The sequence below is a fragment of the Parasteatoda tepidariorum genome, chromosome 11 (genome assembly GCF_982258835.1).
Source record: "Parasteatoda tepidariorum strain Cologne lab strain chromosome 11, Ptep-v5.0, whole genome shotgun sequence".
NCBI classification, from domain to species: domain Eukaryota; kingdom Metazoa; phylum Arthropoda; class Arachnida; order Araneae; family Theridiidae; genus Parasteatoda; species Parasteatoda tepidariorum.
This window is the reverse complement of record NC_141765.1, coordinates 97,073,470-97,099,699: the sequence shown is the minus strand read 5'-3', so window position 1 is coordinate 97,099,699 and position 26,230 is coordinate 97,073,470. Positions and strand designations below refer to the sequence as shown.

Below are 26,230 nucleotides of genomic sequence, written 5' to 3'. Positions count from 1 at the left end.
GTTGGTGGTAGTTCTTGAGAAGCCTTGGGCTTTTTCGGCACTTTGTTTCATTTTCTTATACTTTTACTTTGAATGAAGCTCCCCTAAACATCCATTTCATTTTTTACTTCTTTGCTAATGATGCTGATCATTATTATTATTTAACATTTTATCATAGTATTTTTTTTTTTCTTTATAGTAATAATTTTTAAGTAGGATTACTTTAAAATCTCTTGTTAGAATTTTTTTTACTAAGTAAAGAAATTTTTAATAACTTTTCTTCAGGCAGAAGTTATGACACTGTTAATAAATTATTAAAAAAAGGAAGAAAATTAATGGTAATAAAAATGTTAAGTCTTCTTATTTCGCAACTTCAAAAATTAGTATAATTTAAATTTTCCATCTAGACATAAATGTGTAAAATGTTGGATCTTTTATAATTCATGCATTTATATGTCTATTTTTTAGTATATTTACTCAGATACTTCTAAACAGGATTTCATCTTTTTAATTAGAAAAATATTCTGAAAAAAAATTATTAATATATTGCATTTTTATTTAATTTTTCATATGAAAAAATTCATAAGCAGCGGGCTGAATCCTGAAAGAAATATTTACTATAATACGTTTCTCTCTAAATAAAAAAGTCCTAAGCGAAGATCCCCTCCGCACACTTTGCTTTGCTGTACAAAAAGTATAATATTTAAAAGCTTCAAATTACGAAGGATAAGCGGTGGTGGCTCAGGGGAAAGAACGCTAGCCTACTAATGAGTTTTGAGGATTTGAATCCCAAGAATTGCTGGTTGACACGAATTTCGTACCCGGCTGACATAAAATATTCCAAGTAACAGACGCATTGTGGATTAGAGTCCCATTTTCGTCTTGCTAACCGTGGAAGGTTTTCGTGGTTTTCCTCACCATGCCATGGAAATAGGATGCAGTTCCAAGAAAAAGTTCTCCATGAAGGCAATTCCCTCCCTACACTTTTGTACAGGAGTTCTCTTATTTTTTGGATTAGATTCAAAATTACAAGGATACAAAGTTGAACATTGATAGTTATAAGCTCAAATTCGGGTCGGCTGTTCAACGACAGTTATAAAATAAAATTACAAAGGATTATAAAAAAAATGGACAGGGAGTGCAATGGAATAGAAAAATGACTTTTCTATTATTAGTTTGGAAATTGTTATCTGCAAAATCTGGTATAAAAAAATACTGTACTCTGCAGAACACAGAAATGCAAATACTAATTTGAAATTTTACGCGGTGAAAAGGCTAATTTTGTTCATGAACTTAATACCGGTATTCAAATTTGTTCGAAAATTAATTGCAATTTTATTATTGCCTTTTACGCACCTTTTTTTTTCTCCTTCTGTTTCTTTTCACGTTATATTCATTTTGTTTCACTGAGCAAAAACGATAAGATTTATTATTTGAAATTATGATGAGTTGTAGAGAAAATTTAGATTTCGGTAATTAACTCGAAAATTATTAATTGTTAATAAATAATACTACGATTGGCTGATATGTTTGCTAGAAAAGAAAATTTAATCAAAACTACCAAAATATTGTAAAACTTACTTTATTTCTGGCTGTAGGGAACACCAAAAAGCCTAGTATTTTTGTAACGAAGTGGTTTAGTAATGTTTTCGGTAAAAATAACAAAAAATTTAGATTTTATAATATGAGTTGAAATGCGATAAATGTGGTAAAATTTCGTAACTTCACCATGATAGTTTAGAGCACTGTATGAAAATCATTTGTTCAGAAAAATTTATTATTCAGTTTTATATTTTTTACCAAATGTGAGGTTATAAGAGCTATAATTTTGAAAGCTAGAGTATCCGGTAAACTGCTATCATTTTAACAAAAAAATTACAAAATACTTGGTTTAAATACTTGGTTTTATTAACAGAGTTATGGTTTCGTTTTGAAAAAAATTTATTATCATAGAATGCGGTAATTTAAGCAAAACTTTTTCTTCGTGTAGTTAGCTGAAAGGTAACTTGGTTAACATTTAATTTGCTGAAATAGTGGATTTATGTGTAAACTTAACAAGAATTTTGTTTTGAAATTCCAATATGTTCGAAAGCAATTGCAAATTTAAATACTCATTTGTTATATCTTTCTTAAAGTTTTTTTCTTTTTTTTGCTTCAAATATTGACTATTTATCAATTGTCATAAGAAATTTATTTTATAAGCTTGCGCTCTGTGTTTTGTGAAAAGTGAAAAATATTGCAGCTTAAGGAAGTATATATTAAGAAAAAAATCAATGATGAATGAATGATAAGCAATTACGGGAGTTGGTGAGCGGAGTAAGAAAAGGGTAAAGCCTGCTAGTTTTTATTTTTGTATAAATGGAATTATTTTTTAACAAAAAATAGACAGGTAATTTTTAACCATGCATTTAATAAAATATTTAAAGTTTCAAATGATAAAGAAAAAATAACTTTTTTTACAAGTTATAGTTATACGAATAATAGCAAAATAAAAATTGATGCTACTTCAAAAATATTCTATGCATGTTTTAAAACTGTGTGAAAACAAATAATGGATTTCTAAAATCAATGTTGATGCTTAAACGTAAATAAAATAAAGTTTTAAAGTTAAAGTTATGATTTTTATGTTAAAGAATTTAAAAATCCTGAATTTTAACGCCATAGAAAGTATAAATCTGCATAGCTAAATAGAATTTCATCGTATGAATATCATCTGTAAGAAAGTTAAAAGAACATCATTATCCTTATGAAGATAGTTAAAAGAAGTAAGTATTTAGTGGAAAAGTAAAGTAACTTCAAATTCTTGTTTAAAGTATCCAAGGCAATGAATTTGTTGCAGTTGTCCAAATTATTAGGGACACTTAAAATCTCTAAAAAATTTTCATTTCTCAAAGTGTCATAACTTTTTCAAAAATGAATAAATTTTCATAAAAATTTCAGGATATCACGTTCAAGTCTTCTACTTTCACATAAAAATTACTAATTTAATTTATCTAAATTTTTTGCAAAAATTTGCACATTTGAACAAAGCAATTTTTTTTTTTAAAAAATGTCAAGTCTGACAAATTGCTACTTTGTAACAAAATTTTTTGCATAAATATTATTTTTTACACATTAAAGTACAATTCATTAACTTTAAAACGCGGTAAAGTAAATGACTTTATGATTTTTTTTGACTGAGATATGAGATTTTGAAAATTTTTTGTCATTTATAGTGAAAACGAAATTATTGTGAATTCGAAAATTTATTTAGTATTTATTCTTCAGCTTAAAGAGATCAACCTATTAACTATTTTCGATTAAGAATTTGTTAGCTATCAATTATTTATTTGTTGCGTAAGGTTCGCATAAGTTTATAATTATCACAGATGAGAAAAGTTTAAATTTTGTATAAAAATAGGTGGCAAAATTAAGCTAAATTTCTTAAAAATTTCTTGAGTCGTTTTTTAAAATTGTTATTGCAAATTTATAAATAATGTTCTTGTTTGTAATAATGTTTTAAATAAAAAACTTAATTAATCCGAATAAGAAAGTTGCGAAAAAATAATACTAAATAATTTTCAAATACGCAATAATTTCGTTTTCACTATAAATGACAAAAAGATTTTCAAAATCTCATATCTCGGTCAAACAAAATCGTAAAGTCATTTACTTTAGCTCGTTTTAAAGTTAATGACTTGTACTTTAATGTGTAAATAATAATTTTCATGCAAAAAATTTTGTTACAAAGTAGCAACTTGTCAGATTTGACATTTTTTTTTTAAAAAAAATTTCTTTGTTCAAATGTGCAATATTTTGCAAAAAAATTGAGATAAATTAAATTAGCAATTTTTAGGTGAAAGTAGAAGACCTGATTATGATATCCAGAAATTTTTATGAAAATTAATTCATTTTTGAAAAAGTTATGACACTTTGAAAAATGACAATTTTTTAGAAATTTTAAGTGTCCCTAATAATTTGGAAGGGTACTGTAGATGATTTTTAAATTCCCTGTATTTTCCAACTTTTCCTTATTTTCAACATGGAGTCGCAATCCTGGCAAGGTAACAAAACAAAAACAAACAACAAAAAAGGGTCTTATAAATTATAATAAAAAGGAAGGGAGAAAAAAAGAAATAAACTAAATAAAAAGATGACAAATATGCTTTAGGGTCATGTCAGCTCAAGAAAGCAAATATTCTGAAAGGTAAGTTATGAAGATAATTTCAATCACAAGTCACTAAAAAGTAATAACTTAGTAAAAGTAGTAGTTAACATATATCGTATAGTATTTCACACCATTGGAGAAAAAAAAGATACTTACCACTCCTTTATTTAAATTTCTGTTGATTTTACAAAATGCATAAGGTGGATTTTCATTCTAAAAAATAATTTAATTTTCAATAATTTTTTTAATGTTAAACATACAAATTTAGGGGGGGAAATAAAAAATTTATCCTTTTACAACATTAATGTTCTCATGGCATTAAAACATAAATAATTCAAATTTACTTCAATTTAAATTATGGAAATTCTGATAAAATGTACTAATTTCAATTTATAATTATACACACATTAATTTTCACAACATGGTTTCTCAGTATGTTTCTTTAATACAGGTTGAGTCTAAATGGTTTGGTGGATGGTTAAGAAATAAAGTAAAGCAACATAACTTAAGATGCAGCATTATATCTGTGGGGAATGGCTAAAAGCAAAGATTAGATTAGCCTGACAGGAGTGGTTGACCTGCTTGTTCGAGAAATCTTACATAAAATTGAAATTAACAGTGAATAAATATAAATATGAAAACATTTATTGGTTAACAGCCTCAGAAAATGTAGATTATGCAATGTTGGTCCAGGTGCACCAAAATGATGTCTAATAATAGAAAAATTGCTTTTAATTGGTTTAAATGTTTACAGGAAGGGAAATAAACCATGCTAGGATTATGACAAAGGAAATTTGATTTGGCAATAAACATGTGTAACATACCATTATATATAAAGCATATGTGACAATCATTAATATCAAGCATTAGCGACTGATGCTGTTGAACGACTGCCTATGAGGAGATTCAGAATTAACAATGGCAGTTCATTTACAAAGATTTTGGTAAGCAAAGGATCTGTCCCAATTTTATCCAACACAAGGAAAGAGGTGTGGCATCAGTGCCTCAATCAAACCAAAAAGAGGTACACACAGACCCATTATAGCAACTTAATCAAAGATTTTATTTTAAATTTATAACCGTTGACGAATAGCCAACCCAATTTTTAGGTTTATGGCTACTAATATTCAACTAAGTATCATTGTAATTTTGAACCCAATCCAGAAGACAAGGGGACCAGGATTGGGAGAAATTTGCCTTCGTGGAGGACTTTTAGATGAAACTAACCCGCATTTGCGTTACATGGGCAGGAAAGCTATAAAAACCTACCATGGTTAGCCTGACGGCGAAGGGACTCTAACCCATGACCTGGCTAACACTGAGGATATTTTACGTCGGCACTATGGTAGGTGCGAGCCGGGTGCAGAATTCGCATTGACTAGCTGTTGCTGAGATTCGAATAAGGTTCACCTGATTGGAAGGCAAACATCTATCCTCTGAGCCACCATGACTCTTAATCGAAGACTATCGCAAGTGCTTAGTGGGTAATTGGTGTTGCTTTTTAAGGTTGCTAGTTATTTTGTTTTCATGTTTCTTTTACTAGCTTAATGCCTTCATTCATCTAGCTTTGTAGGCATTACTTGCAGATTACTTACACTTTGATAAAGCAAAATCATATGCAATTTCACTATATTCTCACCGTTTAAGAGATATTTATACTAATTCAACAATACTACTAAAAAATTTCGAATAAAAAGTAAAAGAAAATATAATTGGATGACCTTAGTGGGAGAGAATAATAAAATAGATATATTCAAACTATTAAAAGACCTAATTTTTAATTCATTGGATTTCGAAAAAGGTTCAAGTATACCCTTTTGACAGAATTCACCTCTATTAGCATGCACTTTCAATTTTCTATGCAGAAGTTATTATTAACTCAACCTAATACCAAAGAAAATGCTAGATAGATAAATACATCAAATCTTCATTGTTAATATTAATAAAAGAAAATTATGGCAATAGTAGAAAAATAGTCACTGGCCTAATAACAAAGATTTCATGATTATGTACATATTTTCAGATTCACTCACATGCATCTATTAAATCAAAAATAGATAAATAAAAATTAAAAATACACCATCTAACACTTATTCATTTATTGAATAAAATAAATTTAATAAACTACATAGGCAGATTTTATAAACTAATAATAAAAACTGCAAATGAGGCAATGAAATTTAGCATTATATAAAGCAAAATTTTATAATAATAAAAAATTTAATAAGCAGGTTAAAAATTAAACATTTACTCTAGATCATTATATTAAATATTAATAAAAAAAAGTTATTAAAGTGAATTTAGATTATTAACTAAAGAGAATATATAACATTCACAATCATGAATAAGTATGTTATTTTATGAGAGCAACACAGGAGAAAAACACCAAACTAAATTAGTATACCATCTCGTTACAGTCTATTGACCACAATGGTCAGCTGGTCAAGGGATAATTTTTTAACTGGCAAATGTTTTTTTTAAACTCCCTCCCCCCCCCCCCCAAAAAAAAATTCAAACTTTAAGTGTCTCGCACTTGAACCAAACCTATAATTTTAAACTACATGTGCCATCTTGCTGCGAAAAATTAAAAAAGCTCTAGAACAGACAAATAACTTAAATATTTTAAAAGTTGGCATACTTTTTAAAAATTGCCAATTTAGCGTCATTTTCCCACCCACATAAAAATTATCCAAACAAATGCCTTACTCTCATATTTTGCAAATTTTATGAGCTAAGGTAATGCAGCATTGGAGTTTTTAAATATTAAAAAATTAGAGCATAAATACTTTTCGTTTTCCCAAAACTGTGGCTTTTCTCCATATTGATGCTTTCTTTTATATTCAGAATAAGCATAGATGGAGCTGGCTAAAGATAGATCAAATTTAACCTAACAGTCAAGAATAACTGTTGCATACTCACAGCAGCAATTTTAAAAAAATTTAAAAAATAATAAAGAAATTGTTATTAGCAAAAAAAAAAAAAAAAAAAAAAAAAAACATTGTGAATGAGCTTTTAAAAATGCAGCCTTAATGTTAGTTTGAAACAGATTTCAGAGGTCTGAACAAACAAACCACCATTATTTTAAAGACCTTTCATGCCGTTACCTTCTAAATTTTTTAAAATAAATCTGCAGGAAAAAAAACCTTTTAACACAATAAAAAGCTATTATTAAAAATTTTTTAGTAATGTGTTTAAACTGATATTGGAAGCTCATTAAAAAGAGACAATAGAAGAAGCTAAGATAAATTACCTTATATGCTAATATGATACACATATCAGTAACAACTAGTTGATTGCAGGGATCATTTTCAGCTGCCCTCCGATATGTAAAAAGTTTTTGAACCACTATTATTTACATTTGCTAAATGACCACCTTGTGTATTTAGGACCACTTCACTGTGAGCCATGACTTTCTCCTTTCCTTCATAAAGTACCCTGAATAAAATTTAAACAAAGTAATACAGCTGTAAACAATATTCAGCAAAGTAATACAGCTGTAAACAATGAACGATCTTTATTTTTTTTTAATTAATAAAATAGATATTTTGTGAAAAACTGCCCATTATTTTAATTTCCGTAGGTACCACTTCAAACCTTTGCTTCTAGCAACAGCAACTTCTAGCCAGCTTCTAGCAACTTCTAGCTAAGCAAACTGTCAAGCTATGCAAAGTTGTGTTGCTTCTAAATAGACACAACTTTGCTAAATTGGTCCCTTTAAAACTAGTTGTTGGTTGAAATCGGGAATTTCTTTACTTGCACTAAAATAAATAAACTGGTTTTCTGTTAGTTAGTTATTTTAAGCAGTAAAAGAGACTGCAAATCAAAATGGCAATTCAAACAAATATTAATACATACTGATTTAAGGAATACACCGAGATCAAAAGTTTTATTCATGTATGGAGTAATTCATGATATCAGGGTGAAAAATAAAGAACAAACAAATTCAGAACTTGCAGCTCAATTAATCAACTACACAACCCAAGACTTCAGCAGTTTCACACAACTTTTCTTCCACCTTTTAACTTATAAGTTATTTTGATGATTTGGGTACATAAATTATCAAACTTTTTTTTCATTGCAAAAATCAAATGTTTAGTACAAAATCAAATATACTTAGTAGTTAAAAATTAATACCATAGAGAACCGATTATCCTGAACGGTCGGGACGATCGCTATTCCGGATAACTGATTTTTCCGGTTTTCTGAATTGCTACAAAAAGCCGTTTTTTTTATTGTTAAACCCAACTAAAAAGAAAAAAAAAATTTGGAAATAATCTTAAAAATAAGAAGAAAACATGAAGTAATACACTAATAATGTGGTAGGTAATGTTACAGGTTAATGAGAATGCTCTTATTTTATTAGTTTTAAGTTTTGTCCGTGATCTTAATAATCAATGAGGGACAATTAGTCAAAAATATAGGCTGAATATGTAACTAGCAATATTTACAAAAATATGGTATCTTCACATTTTAAGAAATTTTAGACAGTGCAGAAAATTTACATATTTTTTTTTAATAAGAAAGAAACTGAGTTGTAAAATAAGATGCAGATGCTATATTAAACAGTATTGCCTTCAAATACAAGGCTTTTGTTACTAACTAGAATCAGGGGAAAAGACTGTAAATAAGTTTTTTTTTAAAGGAGACCAAACTGTAATAACAGGGTGCTCAGCCATATTTTTCAACACAAAATAAGCACCTTTTAAGTACTTTTTTAGCACTCAAAAAATATTTTTAATCACTCTCCAAAAGAAAAATCATAATTAGGATCTGTGTACTAATAAAAAAATTTTCAATTGTTTAAAGTTCTTAATTTATAAACATAAAATCAATAAAATTCAAAAACTTTTAAAAAACTTTACATGATTGTGATAAGAAAAATTGCAGAGAAAATTGTGGAAATCAAGCATTTTTTGTATTTTGCATGAAGATTTAGAATTTAAATTGACACGGCAAGGAAAAAAAATTCTTTTAAAAGATAGAAAACTAAGCACTTCTTACAAACACCAAAAAAAAGCACCTTTAAGGGCTTATAATAATACTAAATGCAGCAAGAATATTTCATTACACATGCTCTTAATCCATAACTAATGAACAGAGAGAAATCAACATGCTATTTACATAGATGTGTTCTTTTAAATTCTGGAAGTTAATCAATTGTATTCCAGAAAAGTTCATTAGTTTTCTTTTTTTTTTTTAATTATATTATCATTGAAAAAGTGAATGAGTACTTTGAAACATTTCAAAAATGCATTTTTGAAATTACAAAATATTTACAATTGTGAATTTAGATATTTTTTTGCCAATAGTTTCGTTAAATATCTTCAATGAAATTGAAGATACATAGAGATTATGATATATAGATTTGTTTTCTTGTGTTTTGAAAACACAATTTATATTTTTTTTACACAAAATACCTATATATAAGTATAATTTAATAATGTAAGTATAATTTAATAATTTACTTCTGCAGGTTTTATCACTCTTTTTACAAAATTAAAAAAAAAAAAAAGATTTTTCATAAGGCATAATATATGAAATAAAAGGAAACATTTTGGAGTAACTAGGGGCTTTTCCTTTTTATTTCAAAGTAAACCAAAAATGAGTTTAAAATTCAGACAACATTAAAATTCTAACAGCACTAAGATTTTATATACACTACATACATGCAGACAATTTTCTCTTAGATAGAAGAAACAAAAAATATGCTCACTCTAATTAAGTGGTATTTTAAATCTGTTGCTTCAAAAATGCATCTGAATGCTTGATTACTAAAACTCAACTGAATGAAAATGTAATGCAGAATTTGTAGTAATATTTAAAATAAAAAAAATTTCTAAAATTTTTTGATATTGTTAAAAAAAATAATTCAAAAGTTTGTAAGACTTGAATATTTTCTATGAGCATAAAAGATTTCCCCAAAAGTTAGGAATCTTCCAATGTTTTCATGAAAGCTGGCAGCTATGCAGTTTATTATTTTTTTTTTTTACCTAGATCATTACGAAACATACAATGACTATTACCATACCTACAGACATGGATATCAGAATAGGATTTCTGTTTTTTCCATTCAGCCATTCTTTAGCTGTAAGTGATGGAGTAGGTGCAGCAGTGTCAGGAGCAAATCTTCTTGAAATTGCTCAGGCTAATAAGTTTTGAATATAATATATAAAACTTATACTTTTAAATATAATATATAAAGTAAATATATAAAACCAGTTACGATATATTTTTGATGCTTAATGAATAAAATCAAGAAATATCATCAAGACAAGCGATAATTACTATAAGACATCATGACATGAATACATCGCCTGGCAAAAGGTAAAACAGTAACTAGAATCAAAAAAGGAATTCTCTGTTCTAAAGTAGAACTTAAGAAAATTTCCAAGGGTAGTTATGAAGTTAGTTGTAAATATGTTGATTACAATATCTGTTATTCTTTTGTGTTTATCATTTCCCACATGAACGAAAAAGGTATAAATATCAAAGTTTTGTCATATGAAAAAAAGGAAATACTGTCAAACCTCATTGATTCGAAATCACTTAGGGTGAAATATCGCTTCACATGAAATATATGTTTGGTCCCATGAGTCAGCAATAAATTATTGTGTTTTACAGAATATTTGACATGAAAATTTCTTGCTAAATATCGCTTTACATGAAAGGTCACAACACTGATAAGAAGCATGTGCATAATGTGCCAATTATTCATTTTGAGGAATGCTATTTCCATTATCCACATTTGTTAGGAGTAGCAGATGGGCAAATAAGTAAAATAGTTAGATAAAGTTATTAAAATTTTTAAGCTTATTTTAAATTGTTTGGTACATAAGCGTAGTACATGATATGTATTAATAGTACATAATAAATTGTTTTCATAATGTATCGGATAGAATGAAATTTGGTTAACATAAATAATTATGATAGTCCCGCCAATTTTGCGTTAACGAGGTTTGGAAGAAAATTTCGAGGGAGGAAATTCGAATTTGGAAGAGGAATTTTTATTTGGTACGAATTTTTAAAATTATTAAATGTTTTCTTTAAAGAAACAAAAGCATCCTTAGTAGTTAACATGATATTTTACTAAAGATATTTCAGCACTTCTACCTTAGCACTACAGTCTGTTGTACATCAACCCTTCATTTTCTTCATCTGACATCAATCGAACACTATGAATCTCCATCTGTGATAGATCTGGCTATCTTGTGGGTAACCTCCGTTTCTTTTCACAGTTTTCCTAAGTAATTGTGGAAATTTGTTTTAGTGAAGTGATCGACCGTGTGCTAAATCGCCAAAGTTACCTTCGTACAGTATCTTCCCCCTGACCTGGGTTACTCTGCCTATTTTATTTTATAGTGAAATTAAGGCCAAGAAACATGCAAAATTTCATTGATTTTATAATATGCAATAAATAAGACATCATATGCATATTTTTTAGTATAAATCTATTTTTAGATTCATGAATTTTTTTCCAAAAAGTGTAATAAAATGCCCTTTTGTTAAAATCTGTAGACACATTTTTCTATTTATTTTAATTTACATATTTTTAGCCCAAATCATATTAGGTACTAGTTAGAGAGATAAAAAAAAAATAAAGTAATAGATAGGAACCAGGATGGCCACTCAAATCAGATTTCAAATTTCCCTGATTTTTCCATGTTTTCCAGGTAAAAATCTTAAAATTTCCAGTTAATAGTTATATAATGTTGTTTTGAATTAGCATTATTATTTTAAGAGATTCAGTATACAAAAATAAATGTTACAAATGTGAAATTGTCTAATTTTTTGTTCTATATACTATAGGAAAAAAAAAGATAAAATTCCTTAATTTTATACTTTTTTGATTTTTTTTCTTACTTGAAATTTAGACATTTAGAGAATTCCAATGTAAACACACAGTTTTTTAGTTTAGCGCTTAGCATAGTTAATTGTTTTTATGTTTCAACAATTAGAATCTTGTACAGCACACAACTAAAACACTAAGTTTCATTCTCCTTCCTCCGACTAAACACATATGAATAAAAAAAAAAAAATTATGTTTATACATCATTTAATATGTTTCCAATATATTACTTAGTCATTATCAGCTTTTTAGGGTAAAAAGAGGCATAGTTTTGGAAATATCATCTCTGGAATACAAGCAACATTTACGAACTTTCGATATTGTGATAACTGTACAATTCGAATTTTGAATCAAAAATCAAATATTTACCAACAAAACAGTAAAATTAAATATTAATAAATAGTTTGTTCTAAAAAGAACCTTTTTTTAAAAATTAAAATATGTAATAAAAGGTTAAAATGAAATAGAAAAAATTAGCATTAATGCAACAATTTGTCGACAAACATTGCTGTTAGTGATTGTAAAAAAATGTGTGATTGGTTGGTTTGCTGAGAAAAAATAATTTATAGATTTCTTTGAATGGGAGTACAAAAGATTTCAGAAAAAGAGTGCAATATAAAATCTATTATTATTAAATTATAACCAACTAATTTTTGGAGAATTTTATTTAAAAATACAAAAACATTTTAACTCATTTTGTCAAAATAGAAAAAAATTACCACCAACTTGCATCGGAACAAACTTGAGACATAAATGGATTCAGCCCACAGACAGAATTTAAAAACAGCAGCAAATATCTTAGCCCCTTCTTGCATGTCCAGCACAATCTTTGCTTTTCTTAAATTGCACAGTCCCATAGTCCCCATAGAAATCAAAGGTTTCTATATTTGTTTAGCAACCATGGGAGAATTTTATGTGGCATTCTAGTTTAACAGGGATATCCCTTCCTTCCTCACTGGCTCGACAGCCCAGGATGGGCCTTGGCCTTCTCCAGTAGTTTTTTCCAAGCTGTCCTTCTTTTGGCAATGGACTTCCAATTCTTTATTTTTAATATAGATAAATCTTTCTCCAGGGTATCTAGCCATCTGAGATTTGGCCTGCCCCTTCTACGTGTTCCTGTCGGCCGGGCATCAAAAATCTTTTTCACAATACGGTCTTCTTCCATTCTTACTAAGTGGCCTGCCCATTTTATCTTTTGGACCTTAATGAATCTTATGATGTCTGGTTCATTATATGATCGATAGAGTTCTAAATTTGATCTTCTTAACCACTGAGCGTTTTTATTAATTCCTCCAAAAATGCACCGTAATATCTTTCTCTCAAATATGCTCAGCATTTCTTCATCTGCACGAGTCAATGTCCATGTTTCACAAGCATATGTTAAAACTGACCTAATGAGGCCTTTAAATAATAACAGCTTTGTTTTTCTCTTGATTACATTTGATCTTAAAAACTTTCTTAATCCATAAAGGCACCTATTTGCTGCTGTGATTCTCTTTCGTATTTCTGCAGTTACATCGTTCCTGTTATTTATTTCAGAGCCTAAATACGTGAAGCTGTCCACTACCTCGAATGAATGTCCCCCAATTTTTAGATGGGTACTCCTGTGGGCTGTTTTAGTACAAGGCATATATTTAGTTTTATTTTCATTTATTTTTAGACCCATCTTCAGGGCCTCTTTCTCTAAAGAAATAAAGGCCTCTTCAAGTGCTCTTTAACAGGGATATAATGGAGCAAATTTTGATGCAGGCTAAGTGGATGACATTTTAACTGTTTGGATATATATTTCCATCTAAAAAATGTGAGCATAATGGATGAAATAATTTAAATTAAGAAAATTAGTAAATAATTTAAATTAGTGAAATTAAAAAATATCTAAGAAAAAATTTTCAGCTCTTCTTTAAACTTCCCTGATTTATCCAGGTTTTTATCCAAATTTCCTTGATTTTTTCCAGTATAAAAAAATTCCCTGATAATTCCAGGTTTTCCAGGTGGGTGGCTACCCTGAACACTATAGATAACACTAAGTTCTTACGGTCTCAGTTATCAATATATCAATGTAGTTAGTTACATTTCTTCTTATCAAATTATTTATACATTTCTTCCTTCAAATTATTTATAACAGCAGATGCAAAAAATTCTTTTTCTTCTATTTATGATAAGATCCTCTATTTATGATAGTATACACTTTGAAAACCACAGAATTATACCAATGCATAGTATCGCATTTAATAAAAATAGTGATTTTGAAAATTCTTGAATCTAACAGAATAAAAGTATAAAAGATATTAAATTATATTGACACAAATGAACACTACTATGTAATACTTTATTAAGCGTTATAAGTAACCAAAAAAAAAATTATATAATATAAGTAACCAAAAAAAATACCTATATTTCACTAGCCCTTTGTTTTTTTTTTCTCATAAAATTCTTCTATGTTTTCTTCGGGGATAACAATCCTAGAAAAAATTTGTCTATATTAACAACACCACAACTGATTTTTTTAAAGAAAATAATAGCAAGAATAAATTAGTACAGCTAAAAATGCCTTATCCTTATTAGTATAGATAAAAAAAAGAAAATTAAAGCTTAAAATTTTATAAAAGGCTTTTCATTCTTTCTAATTGAAAATATGTTAAAGTTATTTGAAAAAATTAAAAAATTGAAATTTTCACTGAATAGGGAGACCAAAGTTTTTCTTTTAAAAATTTATGTAAGATCCATTTTAAATCTTAAAATTAAAGTTTATTTTCTGATTTGAACAGGAAATCTGACTTAGAAAGTACATTTTTATTTATTATTTTGACAATACTCATAATTAGGAATAATATAACAACAGAACAAAGTTTAAAGTTAATGAATACATTTTTAAAATAGTTTCTGCATTTCGATTGAAAATAAAAAAAACTAAAACATTTTTTGAATAAAAAAAAATAAAAATTCCAAATGAAATTTAACGTTGTTGTAGTTGTAGTTCATTTACGTCGCACTAGAGCTGCACAATGGGCTATCGGCGACGGTGTGGGAAACATCCCTGAGGGTGATCCGAAGACATGCCATCACAATTTTGATCCTCTGCAGAGCGGATGACACCCCTGCTTCGGTAGCCCAACGACCTGCACGCGAAGTTGAGCATTTTACGGTAAAACAGCAACGAGGACCAATACCGCACCTCGTCGGTCCCTATGCAGACTGATCCAAGTGGTCACCCACCCCCACACTGACCATAGCCAGTGATGCTTGACTTCGGTGATCTGCTGGGTCTTAACAATCAGTCCACTGTGGGACTGAAATTTGAAGTACATTTGCTTTAATTTATATACTTTAAATAAATAAATAAAAAACAATCATTTTTCTGATTGATTAAAAAATTGGAATGAGTCGCATCAAAACTGGGAATTAACAGCTACAAGACATACACTCTTACCACCATTTAATGTAAATAAGAATACATAGAAGTTGCTTAAAACTTAAACTCTCAAATAAAAAATTTATCTTAAAAAAAAAAAATATCGATACTTGACGAAAGAGTAATCTAAAAAAGAAAAACATAGATGATTTGCAAATATTGGTTTCTTTCTTTATAACACTTTGTCAAGATAATATTTATTAGATAATTAAATTATAATTTGAATAAAATATGCACAGTGAAATTTTGTTATTAAAAAAAGTTTTTTCCCCCTAAGTGGCTAAATTCATTTCAGTGAAAATAGGTAGCTGTGGCGTCGCTGCGGTAGCGATTACTATTGGTGAAGCGAACTGAAGTGGTGCAGATCTTCAGAGTATAAAAGTGACGACATGGATGCTATAATTGCTTTTTCTTCCACGTAATTTCTTCAAACTGCTAGCTGTATCGACGAGAGCACGCTGGGCGTGTGAGATGTTTGTTTAATCTAATAAATGTTTTCTTTAGTTGTTTATTAGTCTCAAGTCTTATTTACGGAACACAGGATTGTTCCAGAGCGTTCACCAGATGAACCTACAGTAGCCATGTAACTTAATTTATGAAAGTACATTAAAATATTAATACCTTTAACACAAGTTTTCTTTACAAATTTGCAACCAAGCAGTTTTTTATTGAATAATAAAGTAATATCCAGAAAAATGAAGAACATGTTACGCAAGGAAATAACTAAGTCTAATCTTAAACTAAAATCACATCGGGATGTATAAAAAGATGGATATAATAGCTTCAACTTTTGCAAAGCTTAAAAACAATTGAAAAAATTGTTTCAAATTAAAAACCTGGTTTATTTATTTTTGATTTAAAAAAGTTGAATTTAAATTAAAAACTAATAAAGAGAACACTTACTTGTCAAATTCATTTTCACACCAGTCAGGCTCTCTAAGTTTTTGTTCATGCCACTGATAAAAAACCATATCTAAATCACTGCCAAGAAAAAGATAAGAGAATAAAACAAACTCATTTCATTTATCATTACTTTGAAGAAATATTTTAGATCAAAGAACAAATATTTCCAAATGCTGCAAAAAGACTAAAAAATCTTAAAGTATGAAATAAAAACAATATTTTTTTTAAAAATTAAATACAATAATTTTTTAAAGACTACAAGTTGCACTACTCCGGTACAAAGTTTTCTTTTTAATAGAATTGATGGTAATGTAAAAAAGTATTTATATACCTAGACATATATTTCTATCTAAATGAAAAATTTTTCAAAATTAAAATTTTATTAAAAAATAATTTTTTTTTTAAACCTAGGAAATGCAGGGCAATGTAATTTTTAATTCTTGATGCCCATGCCCATAAAATATTCAGGAGTTGTAAGATGGTATAGGGCAAAATTAGAAAACTATGGCAACAGCCAGTTGTAGCATTTTTAACAGTAGAAACTTTTTAAAAAATAGAAAATTTGAATGGTTAAAAATTGTCAATAAATAATAATATCAGGCATTTCTTTTAAAGCATCTCTCAAAATATGGTAAATATTACAATTGTAAAATGAAGAAAATTTCCTAAGTGTTATGAATATTCATATTAATTCCATATTTACGTAAAAAAACAAAGCCAATAAAAAAGTGCACGTTTCACATTTTTAACAAAAGGTGGCGACTGGCAAACAAGTTTTTAATCACTATTTGTAACAGTCAGCCACCCTGTGGCAATCGTTAATTTTAATGTAAGCCCTAACTCACAACCAAAGATTAAATGTTATTGGCTTAATAGCTGTTAAATTTTGATTAATAAAAATTTTTGAATGAGAGATGACATCGATTGAGAACATAGTGAATATTTTATCTTGCATTATAACCACGTTGAACACCGGACCCAATTTTGGGTTTACAATTACCAATGTTCAACTTCGTAGCCTTGTAACTTTGATCCCAATTCAGAAGAAAAGGGATCTCCTGGATCAAATATTGGGAGAAAATTGCGTGGGGGACTTTTTTTGATGTAATTAACCTGAATTTGAATTACATAAAGAGAAAAACCACAAAATTTCCCACGGTTAGCCTGACAGCAAAGGGACTATAACTCATGATCCATCTATCACTGAGGATATTTTACATCAGCACTGTGGTCGGTGTGAGCCGGGTGCAGAATTTGCATTGACCAGCCATTACTGGGATTCAAACCCGGTTCACCCCTGAGCCACTGCGGCTATCTCGAGGGGCACACTTTAGATATTCTAAACAATAAGCACTGAAAATATTTTAAAATACAATATCAAACACCAAAGGCTACATTAAACATTTCTCTATGAAATACAATGATCTTTGTATCATCGTTATATCATAAGATATTCAAGCTGAATACTTTTTGTGCTCCGTACTTGAGCTTTATTTTATTTCAGAGTATTAATTTTGCCTTTTCTTTAACTTTAAGTTGCCTACATTCTCTCAAGAAATAAATTGTTTCTACATTTTTTATCAACGTAAAGCAGGAAAAAATATGTATGGATTTGATTGGAATAATGATGCTTAGAGGCTCAAAATGAGAGTGACCAGTAAAACAAAACATAATAGAGGAATATTTAATGCAAAATTTGGTTAAACATTTTTAGTCATTTACATTTTTGCAGTAAATAAAAATAATTTAACATGTTCCTCTATTCTCGAAAGGAATAAATGTACATAATTCAGCTACTGTGAATATAGCTAAATCCTACAAGGGATTGGCAAGTGAAGAGAACAAATTCTTTTTAATTACTTATTACGCTATTTTCATAGCAGTCGTATAACTAACAATAACACTGAATTAACAATTATACCCAAAAGTATATATCAATATTAACTTTCGACAAAGTGTGTTTCAGTAGAAAAGGGCTAAATTTTATTGATAAGAACAATCAAACAATTCAAATTTAAAAGTCAGACTAGAAAAGTTATGTAATTCAACTTTGTAGTGCTAATTAAAAGATTTTTTTAAGAATTTTAAATCCTTAGTTTATTTAATTTTAAAATATTGATATTGCTTATTCTTATATTAGGCTCTAGATATGATAACATATTATAACATCAGTATAAATATTAGTATAAAAAAGCAGAAAGAATTTGTTGAGTAAACAAGTGTTTAATTGCCTTTAAACCACAGAGAGAAAAAATGCTAAATGAAAAGAATAAAATTTTATTTTAATCAAACATGAAATGACACTTTAAAATTTTTTAAACTCATTACTTCCTTAGAAATACATAAATTAAGAGACAAAACATTATGAGAAAAAAGTTTAAGAATAAATGTAGAAACAAAAGGAAACTAATGCTACCTTATAAATAGTTAGCCTATCAACATAATTTAGAAGCTTCAAACGACATAGTTGCTTCTCTTTCGGATTAAGTCTGGAAATTAATAAGAGATATTTATTTTGCTACAAACTGATTATGTGTGGACCCTGTTGTAAAAAGTAATAATAGTTTAGAGATAAAGCAGATTTATATTTTTCTAAGATATACATTTATTGCAACATATTTCTGCAAGGAAAACCCTATTGTTTAGAAATTGCAGAACATAACTTAAGCAAAATGGATTAATCACTTTTTAACCTATGAGGTCGTCATATAATCAATTTATGTTATTTTATAGTAATTCTTAAAAATGTGCGCAAACAATGTTTTACTATGATTACTTCCACACCTTCTGAATAATATAACTTAACATATTTTTTTTAATATTGTTTTCGTTAAAATAGTTACAAAATTGTATGGATTTCAAAAATATGCGGACATTCATATTCAATGCCAAGATCAAAGAAAAGCCATGATCTCCAATGAATCTGTAGCTGAAAAATTTAGTGTTAAGGGATTCTGAGATTTGTACAGCATTGAGTAAAAGAATGGTACAATAAAGATAGTATTAACTCAACACATTTATCTTTAGCACAACTTCATATTTTATTTTATAACTAAGCACTGAGCAGTCAACCCAGTTTCAGGTTTACAACCATCAATGCTTAACTACGTTTTCTTGTACATTTTGAACCCAACCCAGAAGACAAGACAACTCCTGGATCAAGCATTGGGACTAACCAACCCTTGTAACGGTGCTCACAATTTTTGCACAGAACTTCCTTTATAACCTAAAATAGAGAAACTGTGTTTCAGAAGATATCATTTTAAATATTTGTAAAACATTTTCTTGAGAGTGTACAGACAGATATATCTAGTTCATAAAATTGAGAAAAAAAAGTAATTAAAAACAAATTCCTCAAAAAAGACGATACTTTACAAGGTCTAACAAGCAAATATACTATATTAGGGATTAAAAGAAAGATAGTAAGCATACAAGTACAAAGTAATAGCAATCATATGTGTTCTCTTTTAAGACAAGATAAAATAACTAATGCATATTTTTTTGAAACATATTTTACAATTTTGTTAAAAAAATATAATTGATATGCTTCAAAACTAAATAAATAACAATAAAAACCAAATTGAAGAGAATTTAATTGTTTCAAAGAAAAATTGACTTAATATAGCTTAATTAGTAGATTGTATCACTACAAGGTTTTAAAATTAAAAATTTAAAACATAAAATGATAATTAGTTACCCAAAAAACTTTTTTACTTTCATATTTCTTAATTCCTTCGTTAGTGCTATCTAAGCTAAAAAAAGAAATTAAATCAAATTTCTTTAGCTATAATTTTTTTTCTCCAAATACAATCTTTTAATTGCAAATTTAAATCTTTTAATTGCAATTTTGAAAGTTAAGGAACAAAGTCAACTACTAAGAGAAGAATCTGAAAAGAATATATAATACACTTTATTCATAAGCTACAAAAAATCCAAGTTGTCTAATAAAATATAAATTAAAAAGTTACCAACATTTCATAACCATAAATACCTATTTTAAAAACATATAAATGTAAATTTTGAATATTTTAACTGGATTTAGGAATCTTGCATAAAATTCCCAAGTCTAAAAAAGTTAAAGCTTTCCAGAAAGAGCAATGCCTCTTTATAATGATAATTAACTCCAGAAATATTTTCTCTGAGAATTTGAAGATATAGTAACTGTTAGGATATTTTAAAAGATTTTGAGCATAATGAAACTTTAAAAAAAAAAATTATGTTATTTACGCCCATACAAATTTTATATCAACTATAATGCACAGAAGATGTAGTCGCTTTTGAAATGAGCTTTGGTTCTTTTTAAATTGAGGCACTATGAAATAGTATCTATTTTAGTAGTAGAAAAAATAAAACTAAAAAATTTTTTCCAAGAAAAAAAAAAACTATTTTGCAAAAATTTAATGAATATTTTCAAGCAAGGAAGCATTGACTGTAATATTATCAAAACAAAAATAATAAAATTCATAATACAAAACGACAATTAACCTTCAACCATACGCATAAGTACAGTGAAGTTAAGATATTTTTATTAAGGGGGACAGCCTTTGGAAGCCCTTTGGATTTGTGGCGCCAGGCATGGTGCGTAGGCGCCAAAAGAATCAACGGGATGACAAACACACGATCGGCAACCTTGGAACTTCCCCAGTATTTAAGAAGCTTCGAACTTTACCCAGTCTCTATCCCACACAGTCTTACTTAATTTTATGTTTCTGCTTTAGCTTGTTATGTTTCAGTTGTTAATAAATGTTTAGTTGATTTATTGTCATAGTTGTCTTCAACTTAATATGAGAGGGTTCCTCCCCCTCAGATTTATGATTTTGCCTTCATGAAGAAGAAAAAAAAAGGGGGGGAACAAAGTAACTATCAAAATAAAGTTTCACCTTTAAAAGCATGCTTCAGAGATTTTTTTCAACTGCCTTTGCTGTAAGGTAAAAATAATTAAAAAAATGAAAGCAGATGTAAAATTTTTGTGCATTGCTCTCCACCTTCTATTATTCACAGAGAATAAATTGAACATCAGACTTCTAGATGCCAAAGACACCATATAATCATCCATTGTGTCACGATTCTGAAACATATATATATATATACAGGGTGTCCCAAAAGGTCGTTTACAAACTTAACATGCTGGTCTGTCATATCATGATGAACAAGATTTACATAGGAACTTGTGTCCGAAAATTAAAACTGAGACCGCTAGAGGGCGATAAGTGCAGGTTTGGATGAGGAGAAAAAAAATGATATCGATAGCGGTGTTAATATGATTTTTATTATAAAAATCATTACATCACAGCAAATGCTCAAAATTCCTTCCATTCGCCACAATGCGCGTTTCACAGCGTCAGCGCATGGATTCACGAACCCGTTCAAATTGGCCAGGAGTGTCACGGACACGTGCTGCCGCTTCCGCGATCCTGGCGATAAGATCCATTTCCGATGTTACAGGTGTCTCGTACACTATGGACTTCATGTGTCCCCACAGGTAGAAGTCCAGGGGAGTCAGGTCGGGGGATCGCGGTGGCCATGGGACTGGTCCGCCACTACCGATCCAGCGATTAGGATAAAACCTATCGAGGTATTCTCGAACAGCGTAGCTAAAGTGGGCTGGCGCTCCATCATGCTGAAACCAGATGTTTCGGCGTGAAGCGGGTGGAACGTCACCCATCAGATCCGGCAAAACTCTTTCTAAAAAAATGCGATAGGTATTTCCGTCGAGGCGTTCAGGTAGAAGGCAAGGGCCAATCAACATGTCACCGATAATACCAGCCCAAACGTTTACTCTGAAACGTTGTTGATGTGCATGGGCACGTGTACATCTTGGGTTTTTATGCGCCCATACGTGCATGTTGTGCAGGTTCACGACACCATCCCGTGTAAAGCAGGATTCATCAGAAAACAAAATCCATGATGGAAAATCTGGCTGTGCGACCCGCTGTTGCAAATACCAGCTTGAGAATGCAATGCGTTTGGGATAATCGTCAGCGCACAATGCCTGTACTTTTTGGAAGTGGTAAGGGTGTTGCATGTCATCGTGCAGTATGCGCATTATGGTGGAACGAGCTACACACAAGACACGTTCGCCTTCTCGGAGACTTCTTTGCGGGTTGATGGCATACTCCTGTAGCACGGTTTCCTCTACGACAGGTGTGCGTGTAGCACGTTCTCCACCGATTTGGCTACGTGCTACGAAAGCACCTGATTCTCATAATCTGCGGTGCAATCGTCCAAACAAAACATGACTTGGCTGACGTCTGTTTGGGAAGCGCTCTAGGTACGTCAGTGCCGCGGCTCGTCCATTTCCATCAGCGGCGCCGTATACGTAATGCATGTCGGCCATTTCTTCGTTACTAAACTCATTCATCCTTCTCCTTTAACGTCCACGCCTGAAATGATTGTTTTTCCCACTCTCCCGTTTTCGTGCAATTATCGCCCTCTAGCGGTCGCAGTTTTAATTTTCGGACACATGTTCCTATGTAAATCTTGTTCATCATCATATGACAGACCAGCATGTTAAGTTTGTAAACGACCTTTTGGGACACCCTGTATACATATATATATATACATATATATATAATAAATACAAGAAAACATGAAGAAAGTTAAGAAAAACAATAAGTTTCATTTATTGCGCATAAGCTGCAAGTAAACAGAACTCATTAGATAAGTTCAAAATGAAGATAAAACAAAGAAAAATTATAGACATATGAAAAAGGGGGGGGGAAATAATAAGTAAAAAAATAACTAACAGTTTAAAAAAAATTTAAATTTTACTTAAAAAAGCTTGAAAAAAAAATATATAGTCTTTTCATCAACCCACACGAATATATCCGCAAAAAAGAAAGCTTTTTGATATTGTATCAATATAGCCAAAGCAAAATATATTAATACAATAGTGGGAGGAGCACTCAAAAATTTTTTTTACAAAAATTACAACAAATAAAATAGTAAGTAAAAAAAAATAGAAATAACATGTAAAAACAGAAAATAAAATAAAAAACAGTATAAAACATAGACTATAAGGCGAGTAGCAAAATGAGATATACTTACATGGACGGGAAATTTTTCAAGAATGATTTAAAAATGTTTTCGCAACAAGATTGCCAGATTACAAAATATGAAAAAAAAGAGCGCAAATTGAGTGTAACTAGAGGGTTTTAAAGTGCCGTTCTTACTGCACTGCTGAAGTGATTTGTTATTCTGTGCATTGATTTGTTAGTTACCAAGGATGGGCTCGAAATGGATGTGCGCGAGGTAATATTATACTGGATAATTTAAAAAAGCTGACCATAAATAGTTTTTGAAAATAGATGTTTATTTAAGAAAAAATATAATATAGAAAAGAGAAACATAAATTTTCTCTTTTGCAAATAATTTTAGCCACGGATTTGCCCGAAATAGATTTGCACATGGAAAAATTGTATAAATTAATAAAGAAATTTTTAGTAGATAATTTTAGCCACGGATTGGCCCGAAATGGATTTGCACATGGAAAAATTATATAGATTAACAAAGGAAATTATTTAGTAAAGGAGTATTGTAGTAAATAATTTTAACCACGGATTTGCACATGGAAAAATTATACAAATTAACAAAGAAATTATTTAGTAAATAATTTTGGCAATGGATTTACCCGAAATAGATTTGCACATGGGAAAATTATATAAATTAACAAAAAAAATGTTTAGTAAATATATCCACAAAAATATACGATTAATTCAATGATTTTATATAATATATATATATATATATATATATATATATATATATATATATATATATATAGATAGATAGATAGATATTGAAATTTGTGAAAAACCCTAATCTTTTTGTGATTTCTTTTAAAAAAGTACAAAAATTACTTAGAAAATTTCTTGAAACGTCTAAAAATACTTGTTTTCGTTTGTAATTCAGGGTTGCTACTCAAATCTGGAAAAAAAATTCCCTGTGTTTTTCCTGTGCATGTTATACGCAATATATTAAGAGGAAACAACAATTACTGTGCTCTCGTGTGAGCTATATTGGGCTAACTACATTTATTAGTTTCAATTGCTGGAAAAACAGCTGAACATACTTAAATAATGCTATGGTAAATGAAATAATTTAGTATAGCTGAAGTATCATGGTTAAACATCCCATAGATTAAGCTTTGAGTGGTCACCATTTTTTAAAAGACCAAAATAAAATTAAAATAAAAATTCCCTGTATTTTCTCAGTTTGTAAAGAAAAAAATCAAAATTCCCTGCATTTTCCCTATTATTTTAGGTGATTTTTAAATTCCCTGTATTTTCCAGGTTTTCCCTGTTCTTCCTGTGGAGTGGCAACCCTGTAATTTATTGTCGGTTCCCTCAAATCTCTAAAGGCTTTAACCTTTATTGCCAAGTAAGAAAAATTGCACCTCTAAAGTTAATAAATAATTTTTTAAGTATTTATTAAGAAATTTTAAAAAATGTCGAAAACTGATTATTTTAAGGTAGTGTATATATATTAACTAAATCTAATTACTTTTTTAAATCTACGAAAATATTTTTTAAAAAAAGGAATTCATTTATTTTCACATTGATGCTAATAAAAACATTTACAACAGGAGATGCCTGATTATAATAAAAAATCAGTTATCTTGATTCAAATTATATGACATACTCTGTAATTTAACCCCCCTGCCAGTTGGCAATAGTAGCAACATACCCTCAGTACATTGCTAAAGATTTAATTAAAAACCTATTTAATCTTTATTATGGTGTTCTATAACCAGTTAAATCACTGATTTATAAATTCTCAAACATGATGTGTGCTATTTATAATTCATGTCAAAAGGTAAATACAAATCACAGTGAATTCCTAAATTTGCTAGAATAAAAATCATGATGACTAATTTGAAAACAATGTGACTGCAAAGATCATTGTATAATTCAAAAATTGAAGGAATAAGACTCACTCTGGTTATTAGTACCTCACATGAAAAGATGAGTTATTTTTAAATATATATAGAAATTACAAAGAAGATAGATTGATAGAAATAAAATGAGTTTCCCTCTATTATCCGTTGACATGTGACGAATGCAATGTTATGGTGATGGGAAGTCAGAAGAAAAAAATCTGTCTATTTGATAAGTTAAAAATCTCTCTACATTTAAATAAATATAAATGAATTAGTTTTCCGATCAAACTAATTCAAGAAAATTCATATTGAAGGTAGACCGTATAGTTATGCTAACTTCCAAAAATGGAAAAAAAGGAATTTTCTGCTAATTTTTCAAAATTACATAAAAGTTTAATTCCCCCCCCCGCCCCCCCAAAAAAGAAATGAATAAATAAAGTAAATATTAAGTTAGTTGTTCTTTAAATATTTTGAATTTTTTTTTTTTAAAAAGGCAAAGATTATTTAGTCTTCAGACAAAAGAGTATATGGCTGCAAGAGTAATGCAACAATTTGTTGAAAAACATTGCTGTTAGCGATTGTAAAAAAATGTGTGATTGGTTGGTTTGCAGAGAAAAAATAACTTATAGATTTCTTTGAATGGGAGTTCAAAAGCTTTCAGAAAAAGAGTGCAATATAAAATCTATTATTATTAAATTATAACCCACAAATTTTTGGAGAATTTTATTAAGTTAAAAATAAAAAAACATTTTGACACATTTTGTCAAAATAGAAAAAAATTACCACCAAAGCATCAGAACAAACTTGAGCCATAAATGGATTCAGCCCACGGACAGAATTTAAAAACAGAAGCAAATATCTTAACCCTTTCTTCCACGTCCAGCACAATCTTTGCTTTTCCTAAATTGCACAGTCCCATAGTCTCCATAGAGATCAAAGGTTTCTACATTTGTTTACCAACCATGGGAGAATTTTATGCGGCATTCTAGTTTAACAGGGTTATAATGGAGCAAATTTTGATGCAAGTAAAGTATAGCTAAGTGGATGACATTTTAACTGTTTGGA

General features: G+C 29.1%; 1 protein-coding gene across 2 annotated transcripts in view; it reads right to left on the bottom strand.

Annotated features, from left to right (window-relative positions):
- LOC147801945 (uncharacterized) overlaps positions 1-26,230 on the bottom strand; it is a 75,163-nt gene that overhangs the window by 18,768 nt on the left and 30,165 nt on the right. Inside the window, exons 7-12 of one of the 2 annotated variants that reach the window (XM_087154602.1) lie at positions 16,288-16,365; positions 14,364-14,434; positions 11,237-11,366; positions 10,155-10,271; positions 7,377-7,561; positions 4,283-4,339 (exon numbers count right to left, since the gene is read on the bottom strand). In XM_087154602.1, the coding sequence (XP_087010728.1) occupies positions 14,374-14,434; positions 16,288-16,365 (139 nt within the window). In that variant the 3' untranslated portion in view covers positions 4,283-4,339; positions 7,377-7,561; positions 10,155-10,271; positions 11,237-11,366; positions 14,364-14,373. Of the gene's footprint in view, positions 1-4,282; positions 4,340-7,376; positions 7,562-10,154; positions 10,272-11,236; positions 11,367-14,363; positions 14,435-16,287; positions 16,366-19,984; positions 20,040-26,230 lie in introns of those variants that run through there. The other variant, XM_087154603.1, reaches the window with a different exon arrangement.